This window comes from Phytophthora infestans, genomic scaffold (assembly GCF_000142945.1).
Source record: "Phytophthora infestans T30-4 supercont1.13 genomic scaffold, whole genome shotgun sequence".
Classification (NCBI taxonomy): domain Eukaryota; phylum Oomycota; class Peronosporomycetes; order Peronosporales; family Peronosporaceae; genus Phytophthora; species Phytophthora infestans.
The window spans coordinates 3,040,349-3,064,479 of NW_003303746.1; the positions used below are offsets into that span (position 1 = coordinate 3,040,349).

Here is a 24,131-nt window from a genome sequence, read left to right on the forward strand (position 1 = left end):
CAGAAGATTGTCGATCACGAAGACCCGCCCTGTCGGCGGTGGCGGCGCCATGTGTCCACCAGTCGCACGGCTCCCGCCGCGCGCCGCTATAGGGTACGACGGCTTGGCTTTCCGGCGGACCAAGATACGTGGGAGCCCCGCGCGAATCTCCTTCGCGATGTCCCGGATGTGATCCAAGAGTACGACTCCAGTCTTCCTGCGCCGGAGAGCGCTGCGAGTAATCACGCGGCGGCCGAGAACGAGATCTCCAGTCTGCGCGACCACGCGAACGTGATCGAGAGCGACGCTGCTGGCGATCGCGCGAGCGCGACCGAGAACGACGACCCGAGTTCTCGTAATCCCAACGGAGCGGCGGAGATGCGCTTCGTCAAGATGAGTGTCGGCGCGAGTCGGCGCGGCTAGTGGCGCTGGCTTTTGCGGACAGCGAGCGACGGTAACGCTGGATCCAGGCGTTCTAGCGATCACTGAGCGGATGCTCGGCGACATGGGCTCTCCACTCGTCCGTAGTCGGGCGAGACGACACACACCTCCTGCAGCCTTCAGCAACTCGCACGTAGCAGATGCGGTCGTCGGCGTTCCAAGCGCTGTCGCACATTCGTACGCGCAGCTCGCCCAAGGAATGGCCCCCGATGATTTTTTCCCGGTATGCGATCCAGTCGACGAGATTCTCTTCCTGCGCTTGCGTCCGGTTCCAGCGCCGGATGAAGGCGCACCACGACTCCTGCAGCGCACTGTGGTCGACGCCGTCCACCGGCTTCTGGCGCAGCGCATAAAAACGCCGGAAGAGGTCCTTCATCTCGTCCAGAGACTCCGGATCTTGCTCCGGAGATGTCATACAGGGGCCAGGGTCTCAGCGCCTCGTCCATCACATGGGTGCCGCGTGCCGCGGTCGTCGCGCTCGTCAGCGACGTTGCCGTCGCTGGAATCTGCTGCTGCTGCTGTTCCATCGTCCGCTCCTATTGTCTGCTGTGCAAGTCGTGTTGTACTTCTCCTGCGTGGCGCAGGATCTCTCTCGTCCCCGCCACGTTCGTTCCTGTTGGCCACGATTTTCTTCTCGTTTCCCTTTTGATTGATTTGTTCCCCGCCCGTCGCTTATGTTGCGTAAGTGCAACTTTAAGAGGGGGGGGTGATTTAGTGGGCCACGCCATTACATAAGTAGGTAGATTTATATTACAAAAGTAGGTGCAGCAGCACACGGCTAGCGTGTGCTGAGCTGCCGTCATCCTATTGGTTGATATATGGGTAGCCAGACCCATTATCAGCCAATAAGGGGTTGGCGTGTATTTGAGTGGTCAGGGCAAGCTGCCCTGGACCTAAATAAAAACAGAGTTGATTTTCCTTCAGACTAAGCACTTGGTTTCACTATCGCGGAGCTTGCACGCTTCCTCATTATTACGTGTAAGCTAGTAACGGACGCTATAGGCCCGTTACATCGTCTGCCATATGTTTTTGAGGGCCTCCGGTTCGAGATCACGAACTACGATTATGGATCTTTATGGACACAGCCTACGCCCAACATTGAGGAGGGACAGTGACAGACACACTACGGTATGTTTTGGCACTTTATATCTGTTGCTGCACCTTAACTCTGTTGTAACACAACACGTTATGGTAGCAACACAAATAGATGCGTCGTCTTTGGCCAAGGGCCCATTCTATGGCTGTGCATTTACTTGAAGGAGTGAAGCTATCATTAACCAATAGGAGTGCCGCTAGACATTGCATCACAGACCAAATCGAGAGCGTCGATCAATTTTTGTGAATGTACTAAAATTAATCGACGCACTCAAAATTCATTTTAGTGGCCACAGAACTACAACGGAGACGATGCCCAAGCGGATTCTCTGGCGAGAGATCGCCTTAGACGCGGAGGCGGACGAGGGCGAGGCAATTCTAGACGCACTGAAGTCTTTCGACATCCATAAGAGCCACACTATGGTCTGCACGGTCTGCACGGAGCCTGGATCTGAGCCGCACAAGATGCGTTATCGCCTGCTAGTTTGTAGCTCGGACGCGTGCGGTGACAGCTCCAGCTCGTCCTGTGCATGGCGCGGAAAGCTGCTGACCTGTACGGTCACGAGGTGTGTGTCGATTTACGACGTTGGAGACCACAACAGCGAGGTCGTCTCAGCAAAGAAGAAGAAACTCACCGGAGCTCAAAAGGAATTTTGCCGAGAGCTAGCAGAGCTGCACGAGCGCCCGCTGCGCATTCACCATGCGCTTTCCCGAAAGTTCTCGGTGCCGCAAGATAGTCTTCCATCTCTGGGGGTGGTGCAGAACTATGTGAATCACTACAGCCGCACATACCTTGAAAACCACGACCGAGTGGACGAGCTCAGAGCGTGGGGTCCACGAGAGGGCCTACACGGGAGCAGAAGCGATGGATGAGCCATTTACATTTGGCTGGCAATTGGATTGTGAGGGGAAGCCCGTGGTCGGCGACGGTTCCGATCGAAAACCATTTGTAGTTGGATTAACTACCAAAGCCTTGGTGACGAGGTTATTGCAGTCTCCAGAACATTTCATTCTACATATAGACGCGACATACAAGATGAACTGCCGCGGCCTACCCCGTTTGTCGTGGTAGGCGTGTCTGACCGAAGCCGTCGGTTCCATTTGGTCGCACTATACGTCGTCTCTCAAGAAACGCAATCCATCTTCGAGGCAGTTCTCTTTTCGCTACGTCGGTTATTCTATTGGATAACACAGAAAGATCTACAGGTCCGCTACGCGATGGCCGACGCCGACCAGGCCCAATATAACGCTCTACACGCTGTCTTAGGGCACTATCCAGGCTTCCAGTTCATTATGTGCTTTTTCCACGTCATTAAAAACGTGATGAAGTCGACTAAGACATTTTCCTCGGGTGTGACGGCTGCAATTGCGCGAGATGTGTACGACCTGCATTTTACAAAAAAGCGATTTCGAGTTCCAGCAACTTCGGGAGGTGATTTTGATGAATTGGATGTCCGATTCAAATTTGGTGGGTTTTGCGCAATACATGAAAGCACAGTGGTTGCATGGTCGTTTCAGAGCCTGGCAAACGTTCCTAACTCCGAGTGGCTTCGCAGCCACGAACAATCCCTCCGAAACTTTCAATGCGTTGCTTAAGAGAGACTACACGCTACGCCGCAGACTCAAGATGGGTACTTTGTTTCGCGAGCTGGCGGCTTGTTGCCATGATCTTTCGACAAGTATTCGGCCCTTTAGCTACGACATCTCTACTTCGAAAACCCTCACGCGTAGGGTCGCAGAAATGACACGTAAGAGACTCATTGGTGTGTCCGTCGGGCTCATGGCTGAGTATAGGTATGCGGGGGGCTCTATTATCTTAAAGGTGGCATCTCAACTGGAGAAACGAGTGTCCGTGGCGCCGCACAACAGAAAGGAAGAGGGCATTGCAGTTTCCGCACAAATGGGCGTGAACTACGCACGAATGGGAGTGCAGGGCCAGCCGTGGGGAGGCTGGCTTACCCAGCGATGGTGCCCCTGTAACTACTGTTATGCCTTCGGAGTGTGCGTCCACGTGCTTTTTGCGCTTCGAGTCACAGAAAAACGTAGACAGCAGTGGTCGCGACGGTGCTTGTGAACAAGAGCAAACGCAGGAGAGCTGGAGACGAAGGGAGGTGGAGACCTGGTGAATGTTGGGGCCGGCCCTCACTTTCTAGGCGTCCAGGATTGATTCGCTGGTCATTGGTGTGGGTAATTATACATGATACTTACAAACAGTCCTGTAGCTATACGTAGAACCCGAGGGTATTGTATGATCACTCTAGAAGGCCAACGTTTTCAAGTAGGGTCGGTGCCAGTACATGTAGTTCCTTCCCAAGACCTCCTGAGTAGAATCTACTAGAGGGTTAGTGTAAAGGCTTCTTGAATTAGTGCTCGAGTTACGTTTTCATATTTTTTCTCTCCAGAAGTCAAAGAACGCAATTGAAACCTCTACTATGTTATTGATAGTGCATACGAATCGAAGTAGAACTCAACCTACCCGAGGGCATTTCTCGAATGCTACAACATCAATTGCTTGTGGCCTCGCTCCCTTCTGGTGAAGTCCAGCATTGGTCACACGCACATTTAAACCAATTCTGCTTACCGTAGTCAGCTGTGATCTGAGCGCCCGCGTAGACGTTTTCAATCATGCGTACCATCACCTTCACGCTGGATCTGTTCTGAGCCTCGACGAATGCAGCGTTCGGAGTGCAGGAATGACTAATGAACCGCATCATCGACCCGCAGTTCAACGCCTCCACGTACACGTACTTATTTCTGCGAGACTTGGTGTTCAGAAGCATCGTATATCCGGTGTTGTGTTTCATTCTCTGACCAGATCCCGCCGCGTCGATCGGGTCGTACGCACTCAGAACCCCCGTATACTCGCCGATAATGTCACCGACACTAAGGTCCGTGCTTGTGCAAACACCCACCCCGACACGACCCGTATCAAACAGCTGCAAGGTGGTTAACGTTCTCGGTGCATTGCTACATTTTCCATCCAGGTTGCAGGAATCGTGTGTGCAGTATAGAGCTGCGTCGGCATTGCTACACGTATCGAAGTAACAATCACCTGCGCACGAGCATCGCCCAAAATCTCCTACATCCTCGAACTCCACGCCTTCTGGATTGACTAATTCGCTAGCGTTCTGGACGCTGTTGGGCCACGCCACCTCCCTCAGGAGAAAATATCCAGTGGTACCTGGTTCTTGGTAGGTAGGTCGCCGTAAACGAAGCTCGCGAAGTCGTGCTCGAAGCCCTCGAATGCGCATAATGGCTTTGACCTTCTTCGCTTTCATGGAATGCGCGTGGTATATATCCATACCGCTCCTTGTCATGCCGCACAGCCGCAGATGGCGTCGTTTCCGAGAACGCCTTTCAGCCCAGTGTCCCGCCTTAACTTTTCTCTGATGTCTGCGCTTTTGTCGCTGCCAACGTGTGGGAACAGCCTCCACAAACTCGCCCGCAGCCAGCACATCGGTGTCCGAGACCTCCTTTCTTTCATTTGCAGCCTCCAGGTCGCCATCAGACTCAGAGAGTTCAGACTCAGAAACGAACTCCATGCGCCGCAACTTGTTGTGCGACGCCAACGAGCCGTATTCGCCGCAAACGTAGCCTTCAGCCGCCTCCGCGCCCTCCGTTCCATCGACTTCAATCTCTTGGTCGGTGCCGTCTGCTGTGAGATCTACGACCGTGTGTACTGGCCTCTCGAGGGTATTTTCCACCAAACCCTCGGGTTGAACGTCTGCGTCTAACGCTCCTGCACCTATAGGGCTGATCGGTGAAAGCTCCGGCGAAACAACGGTCACGCTGGATGGTTTGGATTGTCGCGGCGCTGTGTGATCGTTCGCAGCTTCACGAACAAAGAGCTGTTGATGTCGCGAGCTCTTCTCGCCCTCAGCGTTTACTATTGCTCCTGTGGAGGCATTTGTCTCATCTAGATGCGCCTTGAGGGCCTGGCAAAGGCGTGTGGCCCTCGTTAGTGCCTTATACACCCCCGGAACCAGATTAAAGGAGCGTAGCTTGCGCCAGCGAACGTTGTCAATGAGGAGCGCGGTGCGAGCGACGTCAAAGCGGCGGCGCACCATGTTCGTCAGGGAAAGCGTCTCCTGTGTGTCCAGCGCGACTGGATACGGATCACTGCGCGCCCCAGAGATCTTCAAGACGATCCCCACTCGATGCCCGCGGCGATCTCCACAGACAAACTCCTGCGAGTAATACTCGAGTACATCACCAGGGCGAAGCGTCTCCGGGGGAAGCTGAGAGGCGCCAAGCCCCACCATATCAACTTTGCAACTTCTGGAGCACGGCTGAGCACTGGGCGGTGCTGGAGATTCCGGAATCAAGTGTATGACGATCTCAAAAGAATCTTTGAAATTTCAAATAAATGCTACTTTTGGCAGTTACTTCAGAATTGTTAGCAGTACTTCAGGTACTGCGCAGCATCAACCTGCAAGCGCTGTGCAGTTAAAAGGGACGCAATTCCAGTTTGGTTTCTGTCTATTTGTGTTCAAATCTGCCCTGCATTGTTGTGCTGGTCAGATTTCTACGTGTGTTTCTAACGTTTTCTCAACATTGAGGGGGTTAGCGTGGGTGCATGTTTGACCTGTAAATGTATTGATCAACAGTCCTAATAAATACATGTACTCTCTCTATAAGGGAGCAGTCGTTCAAGCGGCAAAGTACCCGCAAATATTCCCAGCGACGGAAGTCAGCAGTCACGCCATCGTTTCCCTTGTCGCTGCTTAGCCTAGCTAGTAACGGTACTAGCCTAGTAGCCAGCGCTGCCTCCTTTCGTGGCGATGCGCCTGGTAGAAGCCCCTCTCGAAGTAGCCCCCCACCCACCCACCCACCCACCCACTCTTGCCCTCGGTCTGCAGGGACGCGTACACGGCCTACACATTCGTTTTTAAAGGCGCGGCGACGGTCACCGACGCTAGGCTAGCATTACTAGCTCGGGGTCGGCGGTCCGTGTGTAATTGACGGGATCTTGAAATGGGCGTTTGCGAAGGACAAAGGAGGGCGAATTCGAACCCCAGACCACAAACCACCAGCTCCATTCTTAACGACAACAGTTGCGGTCGTCTAGACGCCAAACTACTAGCCTACGAGGCTACCGCTCCATTAGGAACGGCCCTGATCCGACCGTCGGCGGAATGGGAAAGTGTGCAGATGTGCGCCAGGGGGGGGGCTTATACCGTTTTCAAGTATCCCCTCTCAACCATTGCACGCAGCGCTCACGTCAGCAGCAGCAACAACCTGTTGCAGTGTACAACCCCCTTCTTCGGCCATTTATTTTGTTGTGGCGCGGCTCGAGCAGCTTGCCCTGCGAGTGGTGAGCTGGTGGTACTCGCTGGAATGATTAATTATGGGGCACACCTAATTGTGGTGTATAACTAAATATGGCAATGCTACCCTATTCCTTATGTGAATACCGGCGTTCACTCATTAATGAAATAGAAATTGCCAATCACTGCCTTCTAAATTTGTACTGTTGTAGTTTAGGTGCTTACTGACAGCATTCAAAGTGCAAGATACATTTGATTAATTTTCTGTATGTCGCTAATCACAAAAAGAATATGCTACCCTAAACACGTGCTTAAGTACGATGTACACCTACCGTATTGCTTCTGTCCTAGGCGAACTTCAATGTGCATTACACAAAAGGTTCTGACAGCTGTGAGTTGAAAACTAATTTTTAGCAAGTAATATTGTGGAATTTTTTTGGCTTTTAGCCAATAAAAAATTGATAGACACGACTGTATGCGAACCCATACCACTTGAGCTACGTGTCCAAGCTGACTGGCTACCTACGATATTAATGCAGGTCAAAACAAATTATATGAGCTAGTCTCCGTCAGAACTGTCACTACAAAAAAAGTCGTCGTCTGAGTCGACTGACTCGCCCGCAGGGCTAAGATCGGCTAGTCCGTCGAGAACTGCATCAATGTCTTGAACTTCCTCCTGCTCTTCGGCAACTCTAGCGCTGCGGGTATCACCTAAAAGGTCGGCTTTAGCGAATCCGCTAACTAAAGTCGATGCTCTAAGTTCTCTCCACGATTCTGTGATCCAGGATGTAATATCTTGGCGTTTGAGTGCTGCCAACTTAAATGACGTGCTCTCAATCTTCTCTTGAAGTTTCGCGATTTTCTCTCGAGCCACGTCCTGCATTTCTGTCCTAGCCACATCTTCAATTTCTTGTTTATATTGCATGCATTGGCACTAAGGGGCCTTTCCTTATCATGATGGCGAGCAATTTGGGACCAAAGGCACTCCACCCAGCGTCTACACAAGCAAGTCTTGAGCGATTAGTACAGAAAATTCGACACCGGAATCGGCGATTCCAACTTACGTCGGCGGGTTGACACACGTACGTATATCGGGGTGGTACTTTGAGTAGGACAACATTAATTAATACTGTGTAATCGATGACTACTTGGGTCCAATGACCTGAAAAATCGTCCCACAGGAAAAGAACCTTAACATTCATGTAGTCTATGACCAAAGTGATAATTTAGAAACTTGAGGAAAACATCAGCGCTCCACCGCGCCGTTGGAATGCCATAGATCCGGCAATTGTGCTCGTCTTGAAGCGGGGAAATGTCCTTTCACAAACGCACGCCAAATCCTTTTCTTTTCACGTCGTTCTCGTCCTTTATATGTTGATGACGAGAGACACCAGCTCTAAAGACAAGAAAGGCGTCATCTTGCTGCAATGCCAGTCTGCTAGAAGCATTGCCGTCGCTCGCTCTTTATCTTTACCGCTGCACTTCACCCATTCTGTTTTCTCACCTCTCGTTGTGATGGCCTTCCGCAGTACATACTCGAAGAAGATGGCTATGGATACAGTCACATCAGAGTAGAGCGGCTGGTACTATCATCTTAGTTTTCGGTGGGTGCATACCTGTCTGGTCCGTGTCAAACACGGTGCAGACATCGTTCTCGACAATAGCTCTTCTGACATCACCTCGGAGCTTGGCTTTTGATGATGTTGCGTCTTCTGGTGTGGTTTGCCCTTGGCGAGTCCGTGCACGTATCGACAGCTTGTGCCGGTGCATAAAGCGCCGTCTCCAAGAATATGACATGCTGAAGACGCCAGGCGAGATCCCTTCGTCTGCTGCTTCCTCGAGTGCCTTTAGCTCCATCATTTTTGCTGATATTGGACAGCCTCCCAGAGTTCACCGACAGCACGGTGACCTCTTCTGCCTCGGTGGAGAGGACAGTTGCTGCGCCAACCTTATGGTAGCTCTCGAGGTGCTCTTTGCCTTCCTCGCATACCGCCTGTGTGCTCCTTCCATTTTGATAGTTGCTTCTGCTTTCTTTTCCTTTCGACGTTGGTGATGATAGGGACCCTATAGAGTTCTACCCTATCATAGAGTAGAGCTCTGTGTTAACCTGGTTGACCTTAAGTCCCTGTGCAAGACGCTCAAGTACCTCAAGTTTGCGCTTGTAGTCGACTGAAATGCGTGTATATGTTCTCGTCTTCCTGCCTGTCTTGTCATTGCCTGGATCTTTGAATAGTTAAGGCGCTCTTCCCACACCAGCCACCAGTTGGTCTATTTTTAGCTCCTCCTTTGCAGCAAGCTAGCTCGCAAGCAAATGCTACAAATACTTTGTTGGTATTGGCTTTCATAAAAAATCGCTTTTGGAAACGCGTTCGCTTAGGACAGGAGCAATGCGGTACATTAATTTTGAAGCAAATATATTATATTAATTGTAATTTAAAAAAATACTACTGGTCACCAAACATGAAGCTTGGCGGGTTTGCCCTCAAGAAGGGCAAGAAGAAGGCGCTGGGGGCGTCTGCAGGCTTCTTAGCGTCCGTTACAACCGCTTCCCAGTCGCCCGAGAAGGTATTCGTGACAGACTTCGATCCACATGCGCCAACAACGCTCACGGAGCACGGTACAAAGCCCCTGGTCATTCCCTTATTGGAGACCAACGCCTGGAGCGATGCCACACAGGACCCAAACGACGATAAAATAGGTGCGTCAACCGATAAAATAGGCACTTCAGAGGACGAGCAAGCAGCGGCCCAGATCCTTGCTGAGACGCAGGCAGCTAAAAGGACTCAAATCTGCGGTAAGGACCTGGTGATCCCCGTCGAGAGACAGAAAAAACGCGCCGAGCTGTTCCAGGACGGCGACAAGAGACCCAAAAATGGCCAGAAGAAGCCCATTTTACAGCAGAATGCGGTCCCGGGTCTCGATGAGCTGCAGGACGTCGCAGACAAGTATCGGCACGATGTGGCGCTGCGCCCCGAGGCCCCAGACGTTCACAGTGACGTGTACGAGTCGGTTCCCGTTGAAGCCTTTGGCGCGGCACTGCTCAGGGGGATGGGCTGGGCAGGAGACGTGAATCCAGAGGATATGGGCGCCGTCCCGCAGCCAAGACACAAACTACTGGGACTGGGGGCGACCAAGAGACCGACTTTGCCTGGAGAGGACAAAAAGAAGAGGAAGAAGAGGAAACAGGAGCCCAAGGACGAGGACAGACGCTCCGGACTCAATACGGACACATCCCAACGAGAAGACGAGAAGCGTAGACGCAGCCAATCGGGGGATAGGGACCGTCGACGGCGCAGTCGCAGCCAGGACCGCCGGAAACGAAGTCGAAGTCCAGACCGCGATCGTGGTCGACACAGAAGTCGGGGACGTGATCGCGACCGAGAGGACCGAAGCTACAGAAGTCGGGACCGAGAGCGCGATAGACGCAGCCGCAGTTGGGATCGACACAGCCGTAGACGGTAATGAGGCGATAGAAGATACCGCAGCTTCAACACGAGCAAGTATGAAGGCTACGTATTACTTTGCTTTTTACTACTGGTTCTTTTTGCTACTATTGTTGTTACTATTGGTTTTGCTATCGTCGTTGTCTTCTTCTAACAGCGACGTGTCCAATTGAAGCGGCAACGGTGGAATGGACGTACAGATGTCTCCAAGACTGCTCAGAGAAATAGACACAACAACGAGCGATATAAGCAAAGCTTACAAAAAGTAGATGGCCATCTAAAGAGAGACACGCTATCGACACGTACGCAGAGAGCACCGTCTCGCAGTTTTCGCGGAACTTGAGCATCTGCACGCGGTTCTCGTCGGCTTTGCCGTTCAGTAGATTCGTACGCATTGTGTTGATGGCCAGTACGTTGTCCTGCAGTAGCGCTGCCAGTCGCGCTTCCTCCAGTTCAGCAGTAGCTGGCGACTGGTTCGAGTCTTGGTACGGCTCGATCTTCATGCGCTTAGCGGCGGCTGGTTGGTCGCTCGGGTATCCTAGCGCCTTGACCTTGAAGGCCACGTCGCGCACGCATTTCCGCGGCAGCGTGGCGGCGATTTTAATGTAGCGCGTGACGTTGTCGAACTGGTCGGCTGGGAACTGCGTGAGACCGGCGTGTAGCACTTGTAGTTCCTGTTGCGTCCACGCCGTTTGGGCCGTAGAGTACACGACGGTAGGCGAGATAGAGGGCAGGTAGTCAGAAGCTTGCGGCGACGACAGGAATCCATGGCTGCTCATGGAAATCGACGACTGCTTGGCGCTAGTCGCCTGGCTTGAGGCGCCGGGAGGGAGTGTCGCCATCACGTAAATGTTGGCGTCCCCTCACGAGCTAAAACCCCGCCTGTTCAATGTTTTAACGTAAGTAAGGTTTAGGACCATGTTCTGGCCCTTCTTGGAGCTCCAAGAGCAACTCGTGTACTGTCCGCTGGCTGATTTCGGCGCCTGTGGCGTTCGAGAGGGTCAGGATATCTACGCACAGGCGGTCGTAGCACAACCGGTGACAGGCCACATGCCATTGGAAAATGCGCTTGAGCTTAGTGGAAAGATCGCGGTGCTTGAACGGGGAATATGCGACTTCGTTACTAAGGTGCTACATGCACAGCAAGCAGGTGCAATAGCAGTGCTCGTAGCCAACACTAGCGACGACGGTGGCGGCGACGCCTTCGTGATGGATGCAGGTCAACGCACTGACCAGTTGGCGGAGGCGGTGAATATCCCGGCCATGATGGTGTCTAGATCGCAGTCGACCGACATCTTCCAGCAGATCCGTGAGGCGTATCTGGATCGCAAACACTTGAGCTTTACTATCCGATTCCTTGGAGCTCAAACAGCCTCGCGAGTGCTGGCTCAACAGGAGAATTCGACACGGCAGAGTCGGAATGCCGCTCGTAGTATCGAACTCAAGCAGCAGCGGAAGCAACAGCAACAAGAGGCAGCGAGTCTGCTACGCAATCGTCTTGGTAAAGTATCTCAGTCTAAAGGATCTGCAGCGGTGTCTTCCTCGGAAAGTGTCGTAGCCACACCGAGCACCAGAGCGAGCGAGTTAGCGTTCGACTGGTCACCGTCTTCATCAATGAAGAGCAGCTCGGCTGGCTCCACACGTTGTCGTCCTGTCAGTGAACGCAGACGTGATATGAGTCGAGGAAATAATCAAGATGAACTTGAAGTAGTAGAGAACACCCACATTGCTGCAGCAACTCTAGCGATGCTGCACTGGTGCCCGATGACGACAGCCTTATTGGTCTTGGATGTTCAAAACTACTTCACGCTGCGTCACGGATACGGGGCCAAGCGAGCAACCGGTGACAAGGAAGAGCGGGACACAAAGGCTTCCGGTCCAGGTATGAACCCTCAGTTTTACGATCGCGTGGACAACGAGCTGATCCCGACGATCCAGGACGTGCTACTCGCTAGCCGCTCGACCGAAGGAATGGAGGTCATCTACTCGGTAGTGGAGAGTGCTACACGCGACGGCCGTGAGAGGTCCCGTGCGCACAAACATGCTGGCATCCACGTGCCAAAGAATGGATTCGGAGCTCAAGTTCCCAACCGAATAGCGCCAGACGACGACAGTGACATTGTGCTCTCGCGCACAGGAGTCAAGTAAGTGTGGCTACTCTGGTGTAGGTGTGATCTCTTTTGTGACGCTGACGTTGTCTCCTTGGCTGGCAGTGTGTTTGCGGCCACGAATCTGGATTATATCTTACGAAACTTGATGGTCACTCACATCGTCGTCATGGGCATTTCAGTGCTGGAAAGTGTCGAGTCTTGTGTGCAGACGGCGTTGGACAGAGGCTACCAAGTCACCGTTTTGAGAGAGGCTTTTGTTCCACTGCTAGGCGTCGATGCAGAGGACTCTAAGACGACTTCGACGCTCGAGAGCTTCACGACACGAGGTGCACAAGTGCTTAAAGCTGCCGAGTTTGTTAACAAGTTGCAGTCATTTGCCTAGTTCAAACTACCTTTTGTTATATTTGTCATGCTTGTGAAACGTACCACCGTCATTGTGTTTAGAACCTATAACTTCTTTTACAATGGCTGAGTTGTCTGAAGTCGAGGCCGTATTGAAATTCTTGGTGAATGCAGTCATCTCGTCAGTTGATAGCAAGGAGGAGGAGGCTCAAGACGTCGAAGTGCTGCCCGTAGGAGGCTATCTGTGGAAATTCCCATCCGAAGGAAGCAACCGCCTAGAGAACTACAACCTCCTTCCTCCTCCGGTCCCTCAGACTCTTGATTACCCACGAAAATGCAGTCACTGTGGCGTGTGCTGGGTGTCCGATCGCGAGTTCGAGCTCGACCACCTTCGACAATGCTCCGCCGTGGACCACGTTGAGGATATCAGGCTGAAGACCATGAACCTGGGAGTTGCACGACGTGTGTGGTGCGAAGTGGACGAATCGCTTAGTCGCCTACAGTGGCGATATGATAGAGATCTCGACAGTGATAGCGCTACCGACTTCATCGAATTTGTCGATATCGCTGAGATAATTGTGCTAGATGAACCAGTAAATAGCTTTCAGATTGCTACCCATACCCACCGTACGATAGTATTTCAATGGAGACCTGGGTCTGATACTGCAAGCGATCTTGGTCCGTATCGTATGGAACTGAATGCTCGTCAGTGGCCAGAATACTTGGATGAACTTAGCAAATATGCACGGAACTCGCCCATGGAAGCACAAGCATTCGAAGAAAGAAGCTCGTCTGTTGATGACGTTTTCAAAGAGATTACTTGCTTACTTGGTGAAAGCAGCGCTCAGGATACCAGAATTGTGATGGTGAGTAAGCTACACTCTCTCCTGGAGAAATCTCGCTTCAAGTCGCATCCTTCTTCTCGGTGTGATGACGATGGCAACTCGTTGGTGCACTTGGCTATCCGTCTCAACCTTGGACACAGAACATCGGCTATAGTCTCCGCACTTGTCAGCTTGGGCGTTGACTTCAATCTTCAGAATCAAGAGTACGTTGTTTTTTTACGTTTAAAAGGGTTCTAGTTCGCTAACAACTTCTGCTTGTAGTGGCGAAAGTCCCCTGCTCTTAGTCGCAGCATCAGGAGACGTCGACTCGGCCAAAGTGCTACTTACTGCCCCGTTTATTCTAGTCAATTTAGAGTGTGCTCTCGGGGTTACCGCACTTCACGCTGCAGCGAATGCTGGTGATGTTAAGGTGCGTGGATTCATTTTTAGAAATCTGATCACTCCTAAAGTCTAGATCTGGCCATTTCGGTGATCTAGATGATGCGACTGCTGTGTGATGCTGGTGCACAACCAGAAAAGAAAGACGACAATGGTTGGACAGCGCTTCATTACGCTGCCGCATGTTCTACTGGCCTTGAAGTCATTCATTTCCTGTGTGAGATGCTAAACGACGATTTCATCGACGCCCAGTGTACCGAAGGAAACACAGCTCTTCATGTGGCAGCTGGCTGCGGCTGTCTTGAAAATGTACGCGCTCTACTTGAGACTGCAGCGAGCCCACATATCAGCAACTTGAATGGAGAGAGCGCCTATCACCTTGCACTACGTAATCACCGCATCCAGTGTGCTGTAGCTATCAACGATTATCAAAGTATACCCTCGACAGGTTACACTCTGCCGCTCCCACATTTAGCCAAAGAAACCGCGCTTTCCAAACCTACGACAACCAAAGGCGGAGAGTGGATCGAAAGCTTTACAGAGGATGGATACCCATTTTACTACAACACAAACACGGGCGAATCGTCTTGGTACAAACCGGGAGAGTATCAGCTAATGGATGCGTTTACTCACCTGCAACAAGACGAACGCAATTCAGGGATCTACGGCGAAGGGATGTCAGACAACGACACGGGTCACTCTTTCTGTTTGGCTGCAGATCACAAATCTGGAAGCATTCTACGAGATACGACGGGAGAGCAACTTCCGCTTTGCTTGATCCCGATGGTTAGCCCTTTGACCTCTCTTGACAACCCGACGGCTGCAGCGAAATATGAAGCTGCACGTCGGAGAGCACGAAAACAGAGGAGACGTCGCCAGTCGAAGCTATATCTTGTTCATCATCACGAAGCTGCTGTTTTGAACGGGACAAGGCAAACCAGTAAGCCCTACCAGAAGTACTAGACTTGCCGTTAAACGCTTAAGTACGTGCTCAATAGCCACTTCGACGACAGCTTGGATCGTAGACTGTTCTCTTACGTAGCGTAGTCGCATACACCACCAACGATGTGACACATTCTTCTTCAAACTGCACCGTGCTGACCACCGACTCCTTTACCTACAGCGATATCCTTGTCAAAATCCGGCTTAATGGAGAAAGGTGCAAAGACATCTAACCATTTGCTGCCGTGGATCAAAGTCATGCGAGCTCGCCGGAAGAATAGAACCTGATAACTTTGTCTCCAAGAGAAATTAACAACCGTATGGATCCATGATAACCAGGTGACCTCGTGACCCGAGGCTGAAATGATTCTCGTCCGCACCCTTTTGCTGTCCGTCTTCTAGTGACTAAAGTAACAGCTAGCCATTCAACTTCTCGCCTTGATTCGAGCTCATTATCCAATTTACCGCTCTACGATGAAGCTCCTATCTTGCCCCCTTGCTGTCGTCGCTGCCGTATGCTGCTCTTTTCCTCGCTCTATCGAAGCCCACTCGTGGCTAGTGAAGCCTGTATCACGTGATACCGGGCCACGTACGACCGACGGTACCATAGGCTGCCCCAAAACCAATGCCGGTACCCCAACTCCGTTCTCCCCCGGTGAGGAGATTGGCGTTCGCTACTGGCGCAATAATCACCTCGGCGGATTCATCCGCTGGTCCCTTTCACCAGTCGGTAGTGAGACCGCCTCGAACTTTGACGACAACGTCTTCTTCTACACATGCCGCGAATCCGGACCGGACTGTGTCCCCGCTGACGGTTCAACTAGTCGGTATGCGGGGGATAGCAGCGGAGATCACACGATCTCGTGCGGGGATACCATCACTCTACCTGATTGGCTGGATGAAGGTGACTACGTGTTGCAATGGGTCTGGTTTGGTGTGGGCTCCAGCTACGGCAACATCGGCTGGGCCGAGCCTCAATTCGTGTCATGCGCAGACATCACGCTGACATCCGCTGGTTCCAGCAGTGAGCCCGAATGCCCTACTTTTGTTGGAGGCGATCGAGTGACCAAGAACGAGAATTTGGGTAACGACGAATGCTTCTACTTTTACACCAACTCGATCGAGTCGACGCAGTACAAGGGAAGCAACGAGGACTACGAGCAGAACTATGTTTTCGGCAAACCTTCGTACGTCGAGAACTGCAGTGGAACTCGTGCTGGTAATGGGAACGCCACAATGTCCCCTGTAACGCAAAGCCCCGTCACGACGTCCCCATCTTCTACAGCTGAAAGCCCGACTGCTACACCCACTTCAACTGAATATCCGCCAGAGTCCACCGTCGACGAAAGTAGCGTCGCGGGGGATGCGAGTAGCATTTCTGACGAAAGCAGTGCTAGTGATTATCCAGCCGGAACTTTAGCACCAGGAGGCTGTAAAGGTAAAAAGCGTTCTTGGACTCGTCAATAACCTACGGGCCAAATCGTTTTTACTCGTGCCTACGACGTGTACATGCATTTTGAGTCCCAAACTGAATGTTCAACATGAGTATGAAATGTTAGTGCTTGTGATTGGTTACTGTAGTTTAGTCCAAATAAAAGTAACTTAAGTTTTTACAAATGCAAAAAAAGGAGATTCTTAAAGCTGCAAAAAAGGTATTTTAATACCTTTATATATATATATATATGTATATATGTACTGACAATTAAAACTAGGAAAGGTGAAGTACAACATCTATTAGGCTATCTATCCCTCTGCAAACGCCACAACACTAATACTTCGGAGAGTGCGCTTCAACCCGCGCATCTACCCCCCGTCGCGTTTACGATATTAACGAAATCACTCATCGTTGATGTGGATGTCGCTGTCCGAGTACTGGCACAACGTGCCCGACGGGCCATCACCCAGATTCGACGGCTTCGTGCCGCCCTGCGACCACTGGCACACCTTCACGTCATCCTTTCCATCCGTGGTCTTCACGTGGATGTAGCGCAGAGTGGCCTTATCACCGTAGTTCTTGTTGACCGTGACGATGCTCACCAACGGGTCGATGGCGTACACGTTCTCCACAATCACAGTGCGTGCAATGCCTGCGCAAGTGCCACACGAACGGTACAGCTTGCCGAACTCCTGAGCGAAAAAGCCGTTGATCTTGACGGTGCCGTAGCCGTTGTGCTGTACGACCTTGTCCGAGGCGTAGCGAGCACCGCAGTTGGTGACGGTGGTGACACTGGAGGCGGTTCCGCCCTTAACGCTCAGCGCGTCCTCGCACACGTCGTCCCACCACACGCTCTCAATAGTACAGTCGTTGTCATCGCAGTGAACACCCTCCTTCTGGTTCTTTCCGATGATAGCGCTCTTAAGAGTACCACCGGCTTCGACGAGGAATACGGCCGTGTCCTTCTGGCCCTCGCCACCCGAGCACGTGATGTCCGAGCGCTCGAAGGTCTGCATCTTGCCGTCGAACACCTCGCCAGCCTTGACGATGTACGGCTTCGAGTAGAGAACGACTCCAGTACTGGCGGGCCACGTGCCATCAGGCATCGTACCGTTTGTAGCAGTCTGCGTGACCGAGCCACTGCCCGCGTTCTGCGAGACCGAGTCACTGTTGCGTTTTGAGTCGCAGAGTCGCTGCCCGAGCTCTGAGTGGTGGAGCCGGCGCTTGAACTTTGCACACTGGAAGCCGAGCTAGAGCTGGACGATGAGCTACCACTAACACTGGGGGCGGATGTCAGCACTTGATCCTCCTGCACGGGGGCGCTACTACCAGCCGAGGCCGAAGCTGAGGTTGATTGCTGGGTAGGTACCTCAACCTGCTGCGTGTTGCTACCAGATGACGAGCCGCAGTCGAGGACGACGTTCGTCATAGGTGTATCGTTGACATTGCTAGAGGCGACATCCGTCTGGGTTACATCGCTCTGGGTCACATCGTCGGAGGCGACATCCGACTGGGTCACATCGTCGGAGGCGACATCAGACTGGGTCATATCCGTCTGAGTCACATCCGCGCATCGTCGGCGAGGACATCCGCCTGAGTCACGTCGTCGAAGTTACTCGAGGCCACGTCCGTCTGCGTTTCGTCGTTGACGTTGCTAGAGCTAGACGGCTGCGAAGTCGCATCGTTCTGCTCGGTGTTGAATCCACGCTGGTCGGCTGCGAAGCCGAGCCGCTTTGCTGAGCGCTGTTACCAGAACCGCAGTCAAGGACGACGTTGTTGTAGGGAAGGTCAGTGGCAATGCTGGAGTCCACACTGGACGGGTGCGAGCTGGGACTACTTTGCTCGGCGTTGTTACCAGTGGACGAGCCGCAGTCAAGAACCACGTTGTTGTAGGGAAGGTTTGTGGCGCTGCTGGAGGCGACACTCGACTGCTGTACGTCAGTCTGCGAGACATCCTCTTCCGACGAGTATAGCGAACCAGAGCTCGAGCTTGAGACAGATGGCGTAGCCGTAGGTTCCTCCGTCAAGTCCTGCTGCTGCGTCTGGCTGGCATCACTGCTGATTACCGATTGCTCGAAGATGCCTCTCTCTACGGGCGCCACCGTACCAGGGGCGTCGCCCTCCGAAGCGTCCGTCGATGAGTTCGAAGAAGCCTGGTACGAAGCTGAACCCGTCGTCGACGACGAAAACGTCTGAGTGGGGTTCTGCGACGACGAGGACGCAGTCGAAGCCGAAGAGGCCACTGACGAGTCAGTTGACGCCGAAGACGTCTGGGTCTCACCCGACGAAGCGGTCGACGAGGAAGGACTCGTCTGGGTGGCACCTGATGAGGCGGTGGAGGCCGACGAAGCCGCCTGGGTGACATCACCCGAGGAAGAAGAAGTGGACGACGGCGAAGTCTGCTTCGCTTGAGAAATGTCCTCGTTGATGTGAACATCGCTCTCCGAGTATTGGCACAGAGGCGGAGACGGACCGTTGCCCAACATCTTGGGCTCACCGTTGGCGTTGCCCTGAGACCACTGACAAACCTTCACAGATGCCTTGCTCGACTTGACCCAAATGTTCTTCAGCGTGGCCTCGTCACCCCAGTTCTTGTTAACCGTCACAATGGCGTTGCCCGGGTTCACAATGTACGAATTGGACACCGACACCTTCTTCGGTCTGTCACCACAAGTGCCACACGAACGGTAGAGCTTGCTGATGTCCTCACCGTAGAAGCCGTCAATCTTGACAGTACCGTATCCGTTGTGCTGGATCACCTTGTCGTCGGCGTACCGGGCACCGCAGTTGGTCACAGTGGACACACTGGAGGCGGTTCCGCCCTTGATGCTGAGGGCGTCCTCGCACACATCATCCTACCATACATTGTCAATGGTGCAGTCGTGCTTATCACAGTGGACACCTTCCATTTGGTTCTTGCCGATGATAGCGTTCTTGAGGGTGGCACCCGGTTCCATCTTGAACACGGCCGTGTCGGCCCCGCTCTCAGTCTGGCCTTCACACGACACGTCGGAGCGCTCGAAGGTCTGCATCTTGCCATCGAACACCTCGCCAGCCTTGATAACGTAGGCTTCCGCGTACTGGACATTTCCTGTGCTGGCCGGCCATGAACCATCGGGCACGGCCGTAGCAGTTGCCGCCGCCACAAGGAAGGCAACGGACGTCGCGAATGGTGTGAAGGGCTTAACCATTGTAGATTGCAGCAGTCGAAGTTGTGGAATTGACTGACCACTTGCTGCTTTAAAGGCAAATTGATTAACGACACAACTCCAATGAACGCTTTATCTGCGCGACATCGCGACTACCAGAGAGAGTATAGTGACTGTTTGAGGTATATCTGATGGCCCCAACTCGAAGATCGGGAGTTACAGTTGTTTTCCCGCAGGCGTCCTGCTGAGTGAGGTTTGCGGGCGAGCCCACATGCTTGGCCCTTTTCGCTCACGTATCAAATCTGTGGCGATGGATCATGCCAGTCATTGCAGGTTTGCTTGTTGACAAGTTGACATTTTGCTACTCGCGCTTTTGACTTTAAACTTTCGAGTCAAAAGCGAGCAGCGTTAATGCAACGTTGTATAATCGTTTTACAACTTCACGACCGCAACGCTAACGACGTTAAACTGGTATCTACTGGTTTATCGGTGTTCTAAATGTAACAATAGGAGCAAATTCGACGAAAGATTTTCATCAGAATAGAGACAATAGTTACCCGGACATAGCAAGCATTTAAAACTGCCCCCTAATTTTCTCTGACTACAAATCTCACAATCTACTTAGCGATGATGAAGGATCGCGCAGGCGCTGAGTCCAGCGCGGGTGACGAAGGAGCAACCAGACCGCGGTCGGCCCCGCGACTTGCGCAACTGCTTGCTTGTTCTCGAGTCCAAGATATAGCAACGATTCAGGAGAAGTTAGTGGAGATGGAGGAGTACACGCGCAAGCTGGCAGCAGTTCAGGGCGAGCTGAAAGATCTGCTGAACCAAGAAATCGAATGTGCGAGCGAGCTGTCCTCCTTGACGTTTTACGAGGCGTCTTTGGGCGACAAATATGTCCCCTCGCTGTCAGTACTACTGGCCGAATGCTGCAAGACGATGCAAGACAAGTAAGACCGCTATAGTCAAGTTACCGTTGCTTTAATATAACGTTTCTTTTTGAACGTTGCTGAAAGTTAGCGTCGTTCGTATATAACGTCGTCTACAGAATAACGTTATTCCTTCTTATTCGATAGTATGGTGCACTTCTCTGCAGAGATTACCAAGTGAGCACAAAGCACCTATAAGGATTTTATTGTAGAGTGATCTCGACGCAATGACCGACAGCGAACAAAGCAAGATGCCCCCTTGGGACGTTCCAAGACGCATTAGGAAGCGCTCAGCGACGTCGAACCTGTCGAGATGCAGCCGCAGCGTGTTCAACGTCCACCGGCCCAAGCTCAAACTGTCCAAGTTCAAGCCCGCCCCGCTCAAAGCTCCAGGCAATGTTATTGACTTGTCTCATGAGGGCGTTATTGATTTAACAAACGATTCGGACCAAGATTAGTATGACAAGATATTCAGAAAATACGAGTTGAAGTTTGAAGTGAAATCTGTAACAGTCAATACATTTCACTTAGTTCCAGTTTTTTTTCTTACCTCCTTTTGAGAAAGAACTGGCCAACTGCCTGCCTATCTGTTTAGCTTCTTCTTTCTCAGCTTCCCCTACAGGCTCACGGCGTGATCTGGATAAGATAATCCACATCAACCTCAACCGCATCACTTTAATAACGTCTCTCGTTACAGCATCGGCCGTGAACCCACGTCCGCCATAGATGAAAGAGTACGTCATTGCTGCGACCATGACACCGCAGCTGTATCCATCCGGCTGGGCCGGCGACATTAACCATTCAATGTCCACGTGTGTTGGAAACGGGTGTTCTTCTTGCCGTGTCCCTTCGCATTCCCACTGAGAATGCCATTCTCGTAGATATGGCAGCATCTTACTCGTCCATATTTTCTCCATATCTGATCTGTAAGACGCAGTACATAGCGGATCGTACATGTACACTGTCATCGCACCATGTCTATGCACCGCTACCAATATGAGCGTCCAGTGGCATTTCTCGATGTTGATGGGCAGAACAATAAATTTCATCGAGAAGAGCTTTGATCGCGGTGGAGACGGAAACTTCTCGCTACCGACCACAATAGACGACAGTGCGTGAGCGCCAATCTGGTTGCATGTGATGACGTCTAAAGCGTAGTTCAACACGGCATCATTCAGCCACGCACGATCCGCAACATACCCTACCACTTCCTCAAAGTAGATTCCCTGCATAGGGTTTTTGTGGTAGAATTTCGAGCGCAGGCACACTGTATCAAAAACCGCACTGACCCCAGAGGCTAGATAGACTAACATCTACTTTGGTTCAGCTGATGGCTTACCCGACGAATCCGTTTCCTCCGCAAAAAACTCAACGGGGCGTCCTGTGACCTTCGCCCAATCAATAGCGACGTTAACGCCATCAGATCCAAACCAGCTTCCAAGTCTCGAGTAGCCTACGTCCTTCTTCGACGCCGGGAAAGCGGAAATGTCGTAGTTCTGTCTTCTGAGGAGAAGTATGTCATGGCAAAAAGCATGTTTGAGCCTCTGTTAAATCATTTACAAAGTTTATCTAGCGCTGAGTTCTACAAAGCCCTAAATAAATGGCAAGATCTCGTGGAGAAATCGGTGCACCGTACCGGTACGTCTACGGATGAAAGTCACAGAGACACTTGTGCAGAGGAGGCGAATTTCGATGTGGACATCGCCGATTATCACGACACGGTGAAGCTGATGGAGGAAATGGAGCTGGTAGTGGATTCTGTTTACGACACGGGTGAGGACGACTGTCCACCAACACAGCCTTCTCTTACAACAGAGGCTACAACGTCGCTCAATCCGATAACGTCGCCCTCGTCTGCAACGCTATCAGATGCAGCAACGTTAAACTGTATGGAACCAGCCAATTCGATGGCCGATCTTGCCAATGACGGCGCTATTACAGCCGCAGAGATGCCCTTATCGACTTTCGCACCATCGACGTACACCGAGTTCGAAGATGCCTCTTTATCTCAAGTTTCTCTTGGAGACCTAGACCTATCCGAATCCTCGCAGTGCATTATTGAGACTTCGAGTTCATCTGAGCCTGGACAGGAAAACAAAGCAATCGCAAGTCAAAATGTGTGCACCAAAGAAGAGTCACGGATTGAAAACACCCTGGACACAAAGAGGACAGGAATAAATCTCAACATCCCGTACCCCCGTCAAGGCAAGACACGAAAAAAGTTGCGACAAAACTGGTCTAAGGTCGCTGCTCAAGCTCGGTACATCGCAATAGAGTATCCGACTGGACTGACGGCAAAAGTGACGGATGTCGTGAAATGGGCGCATCATACAGCGGGGTTGAACGCCGTTTCTGATATATTGGAAAAGTATCCGTGTATTATGAATGAGCAAACATTGCGTGGCCGCGTGCGCCGCGTCAGAGAGGTGACGCCGCTGGCTGCATCATCGTACTGCTATAGCTACGTAATTCCGGAAGACTTGATAGTCTCACTGCAAGCTGCACTGAATAACTACGAGATTTGTCGAAATGAGGACCGAAAGACGAGAGGCCAGATGTAGGAGGCGGTGGATCTAGCGTCAACGCCCAGCTCTGCACACGATAAGACGCTCGCGGTATGGGTGACGCCACAGCTGGAACCATTTTCACGGTAACGTCGGCAGATAACGTTGCTAGATGGGCGTTAACGTTGCTTAAACGATACTATTGTTGTTACAGCAACGTTATTGTACCATTTGCTAACTATTGTTCCCTTTTGCTGTTGCAGTGAATGCGTCCACACAATGAAGACTTTCTACAGAGTCAAGAAAAATTGCAAAATGTGGGAAAGAGACCTGGATTGGATAAAACAGACCATCTAACGTTGCAGACGTTCTTGAGATTAACGTTGAAGCTGGTGAATCGCGGAAAGACGCAATATGCTTCAACTTGACTGTGCTTGGGACTGCTTTAATTGATGCCGCTCCATCCTCCATTTGACGATACAATTTGGTGGCCTCAGCCATGCTCCAGCGAGAACAAATCGTCATACTTGGCAATTCCTCAAACCCATGTCCATCCCGACAAACAAACATCACATGCTGACACGGCAGCTTTTGACTTTTTGAAAAGGCACACGTGCAAGTCCAGTCAATGTCATTGCACGCGTACGTCTTTCTGTTTGCGACTATGTCCCACATACACGGCTCGCGGCTGCGCTTTTTGCACGAAGCGTCCTTTAATGCAACCATGAACAGGTCCCATTGCTGACGCACTTTCCCTAGAACATAATCACTCAAGATACCTGCGACTCGGTGCAAAAACACGGGTACTGTGTCTGGATTTCTTGATCTACAGTTATGTCTGTGGAATGACTGCAACGCCTGACGGGTGATGGTAGTTTGGTGGGTCAGCACTCCAGCAACCGCTTGGTCCACAGCAGTCTTCTTTCCAAGTAACTGTTTCAAAAGGTGCCAATTGGACTCGATCCTATTTGTGGTAGTGTTTTCCGCGGAGAAATAGTTGTCCCGCAAATAGTTCGACCACATTTCTTGACATCCTTTCCAATTTTTGTCGAAGTAGGAGCGTACGTTTTGCATTTCTTTTCACAGAAGTCACAGAACTGTTTGTACGTTCGATCGAATTCAGAAAGAGAAGGGCTACCAAAACGAAAACGTAACAAAGTCAGAATATTAAAACATAACCCTGCTATAAACCAATAATTTCTCTTATACCTATACAACATCGTAGCAAAGTATCGCTGTACCGTGTCTTGGTCCGCCACCTGCAAGCCTAA

The 24,131-nt window shown here is 51.6% G+C and overlaps 7 protein-coding genes across 7 annotated transcripts; 5 read left to right on the forward strand and 2 right to left on the reverse strand.

Annotated features, from left to right (window-relative positions):
- Positions 1-9,224: 9,224 nt before the first annotated feature.
- Positions 9,225-10,244, forward strand: PITG_08626 (uncharacterized protein; the record flags this gene model as incomplete). The annotated part of the gene is made up of 1 exon (XM_002903937.1): positions 9,225-10,244. One exon carries the CDS (start codon positions 9,243-9,245, stop codon positions 10,242-10,244), a length of 1,002 nt encoding a protein of 333 aa, XP_002903983.1.
- Positions 10,245-10,313: 69 nt separating this feature from the next.
- PITG_08627 (uncharacterized protein) lies at positions 10,314-11,004 on the reverse strand (the record flags this gene model as incomplete). Its single annotated transcript, XM_002903938.1, has 2 exons — positions 10,314-10,437; positions 10,565-11,004. The coding sequence occupies 2 exons, from the start codon at positions 11,002-11,004 to the stop codon at positions 10,314-10,316; spliced, it is 564 nt and encodes a 187-aa protein (XP_002903984.1).
- Positions 11,005-11,275: 271 nt separating this feature from the next.
- Positions 11,276-12,373, forward strand: PITG_08628 (uncharacterized protein; the record flags this gene model as incomplete). The annotated part of the gene is made up of 1 exon (XM_002903939.1): positions 11,276-12,373. One exon carries the CDS (start codon positions 11,276-11,278, stop codon positions 12,371-12,373), a length of 1,098 nt encoding a protein of 365 aa, XP_002903985.1.
- Positions 12,374-12,800: 427 nt separating this feature from the next.
- PITG_08629 (uncharacterized protein) lies at positions 12,801-13,339 on the forward strand (the record flags this gene model as incomplete). Its single annotated transcript, XM_002903940.1, has 2 exons — positions 12,801-13,256; positions 13,328-13,339. 2 exons carry the CDS (start codon positions 12,801-12,803, stop codon positions 13,337-13,339), a joined length of 468 nt encoding a protein of 155 aa, XP_002903986.1.
- A 661-nt stretch (positions 13,340-14,000) lies between these two features.
- Positions 14,001-14,864, forward strand: PITG_08630 (uncharacterized protein; the record flags this gene model as incomplete). The annotated part of the gene is made up of 3 exons (XM_002903941.1): positions 14,001-14,334; positions 14,422-14,506; positions 14,636-14,864. 3 exons carry the CDS (start codon positions 14,001-14,003, stop codon positions 14,862-14,864), a joined length of 648 nt encoding a protein of 215 aa, XP_002903987.1.
- A 453-nt stretch (positions 14,865-15,317) lies between these two features.
- Positions 15,318-16,310, forward strand: PITG_08631 (uncharacterized protein; the record flags this gene model as incomplete). The annotated part of the gene is made up of 1 exon (XM_002903942.1): positions 15,318-16,310. One exon carries the CDS (start codon positions 15,318-15,320, stop codon positions 16,308-16,310), a length of 993 nt encoding a protein of 330 aa, XP_002903988.1.
- A 369-nt stretch (positions 16,311-16,679) lies between these two features.
- On the reverse strand, positions 16,680-17,384 carry PITG_08632 (pectate lyase; the record flags this gene model as incomplete). Its single annotated transcript, XM_002903943.1, has 1 exon — positions 16,680-17,384. The coding sequence occupies one exon, from the start codon at positions 17,382-17,384 to the stop codon at positions 16,680-16,682; it is 705 nt and encodes a 234-aa protein (XP_002903989.1).
- Between the last annotated feature and the right edge of the window lie 6,747 nt (positions 17,385-24,131).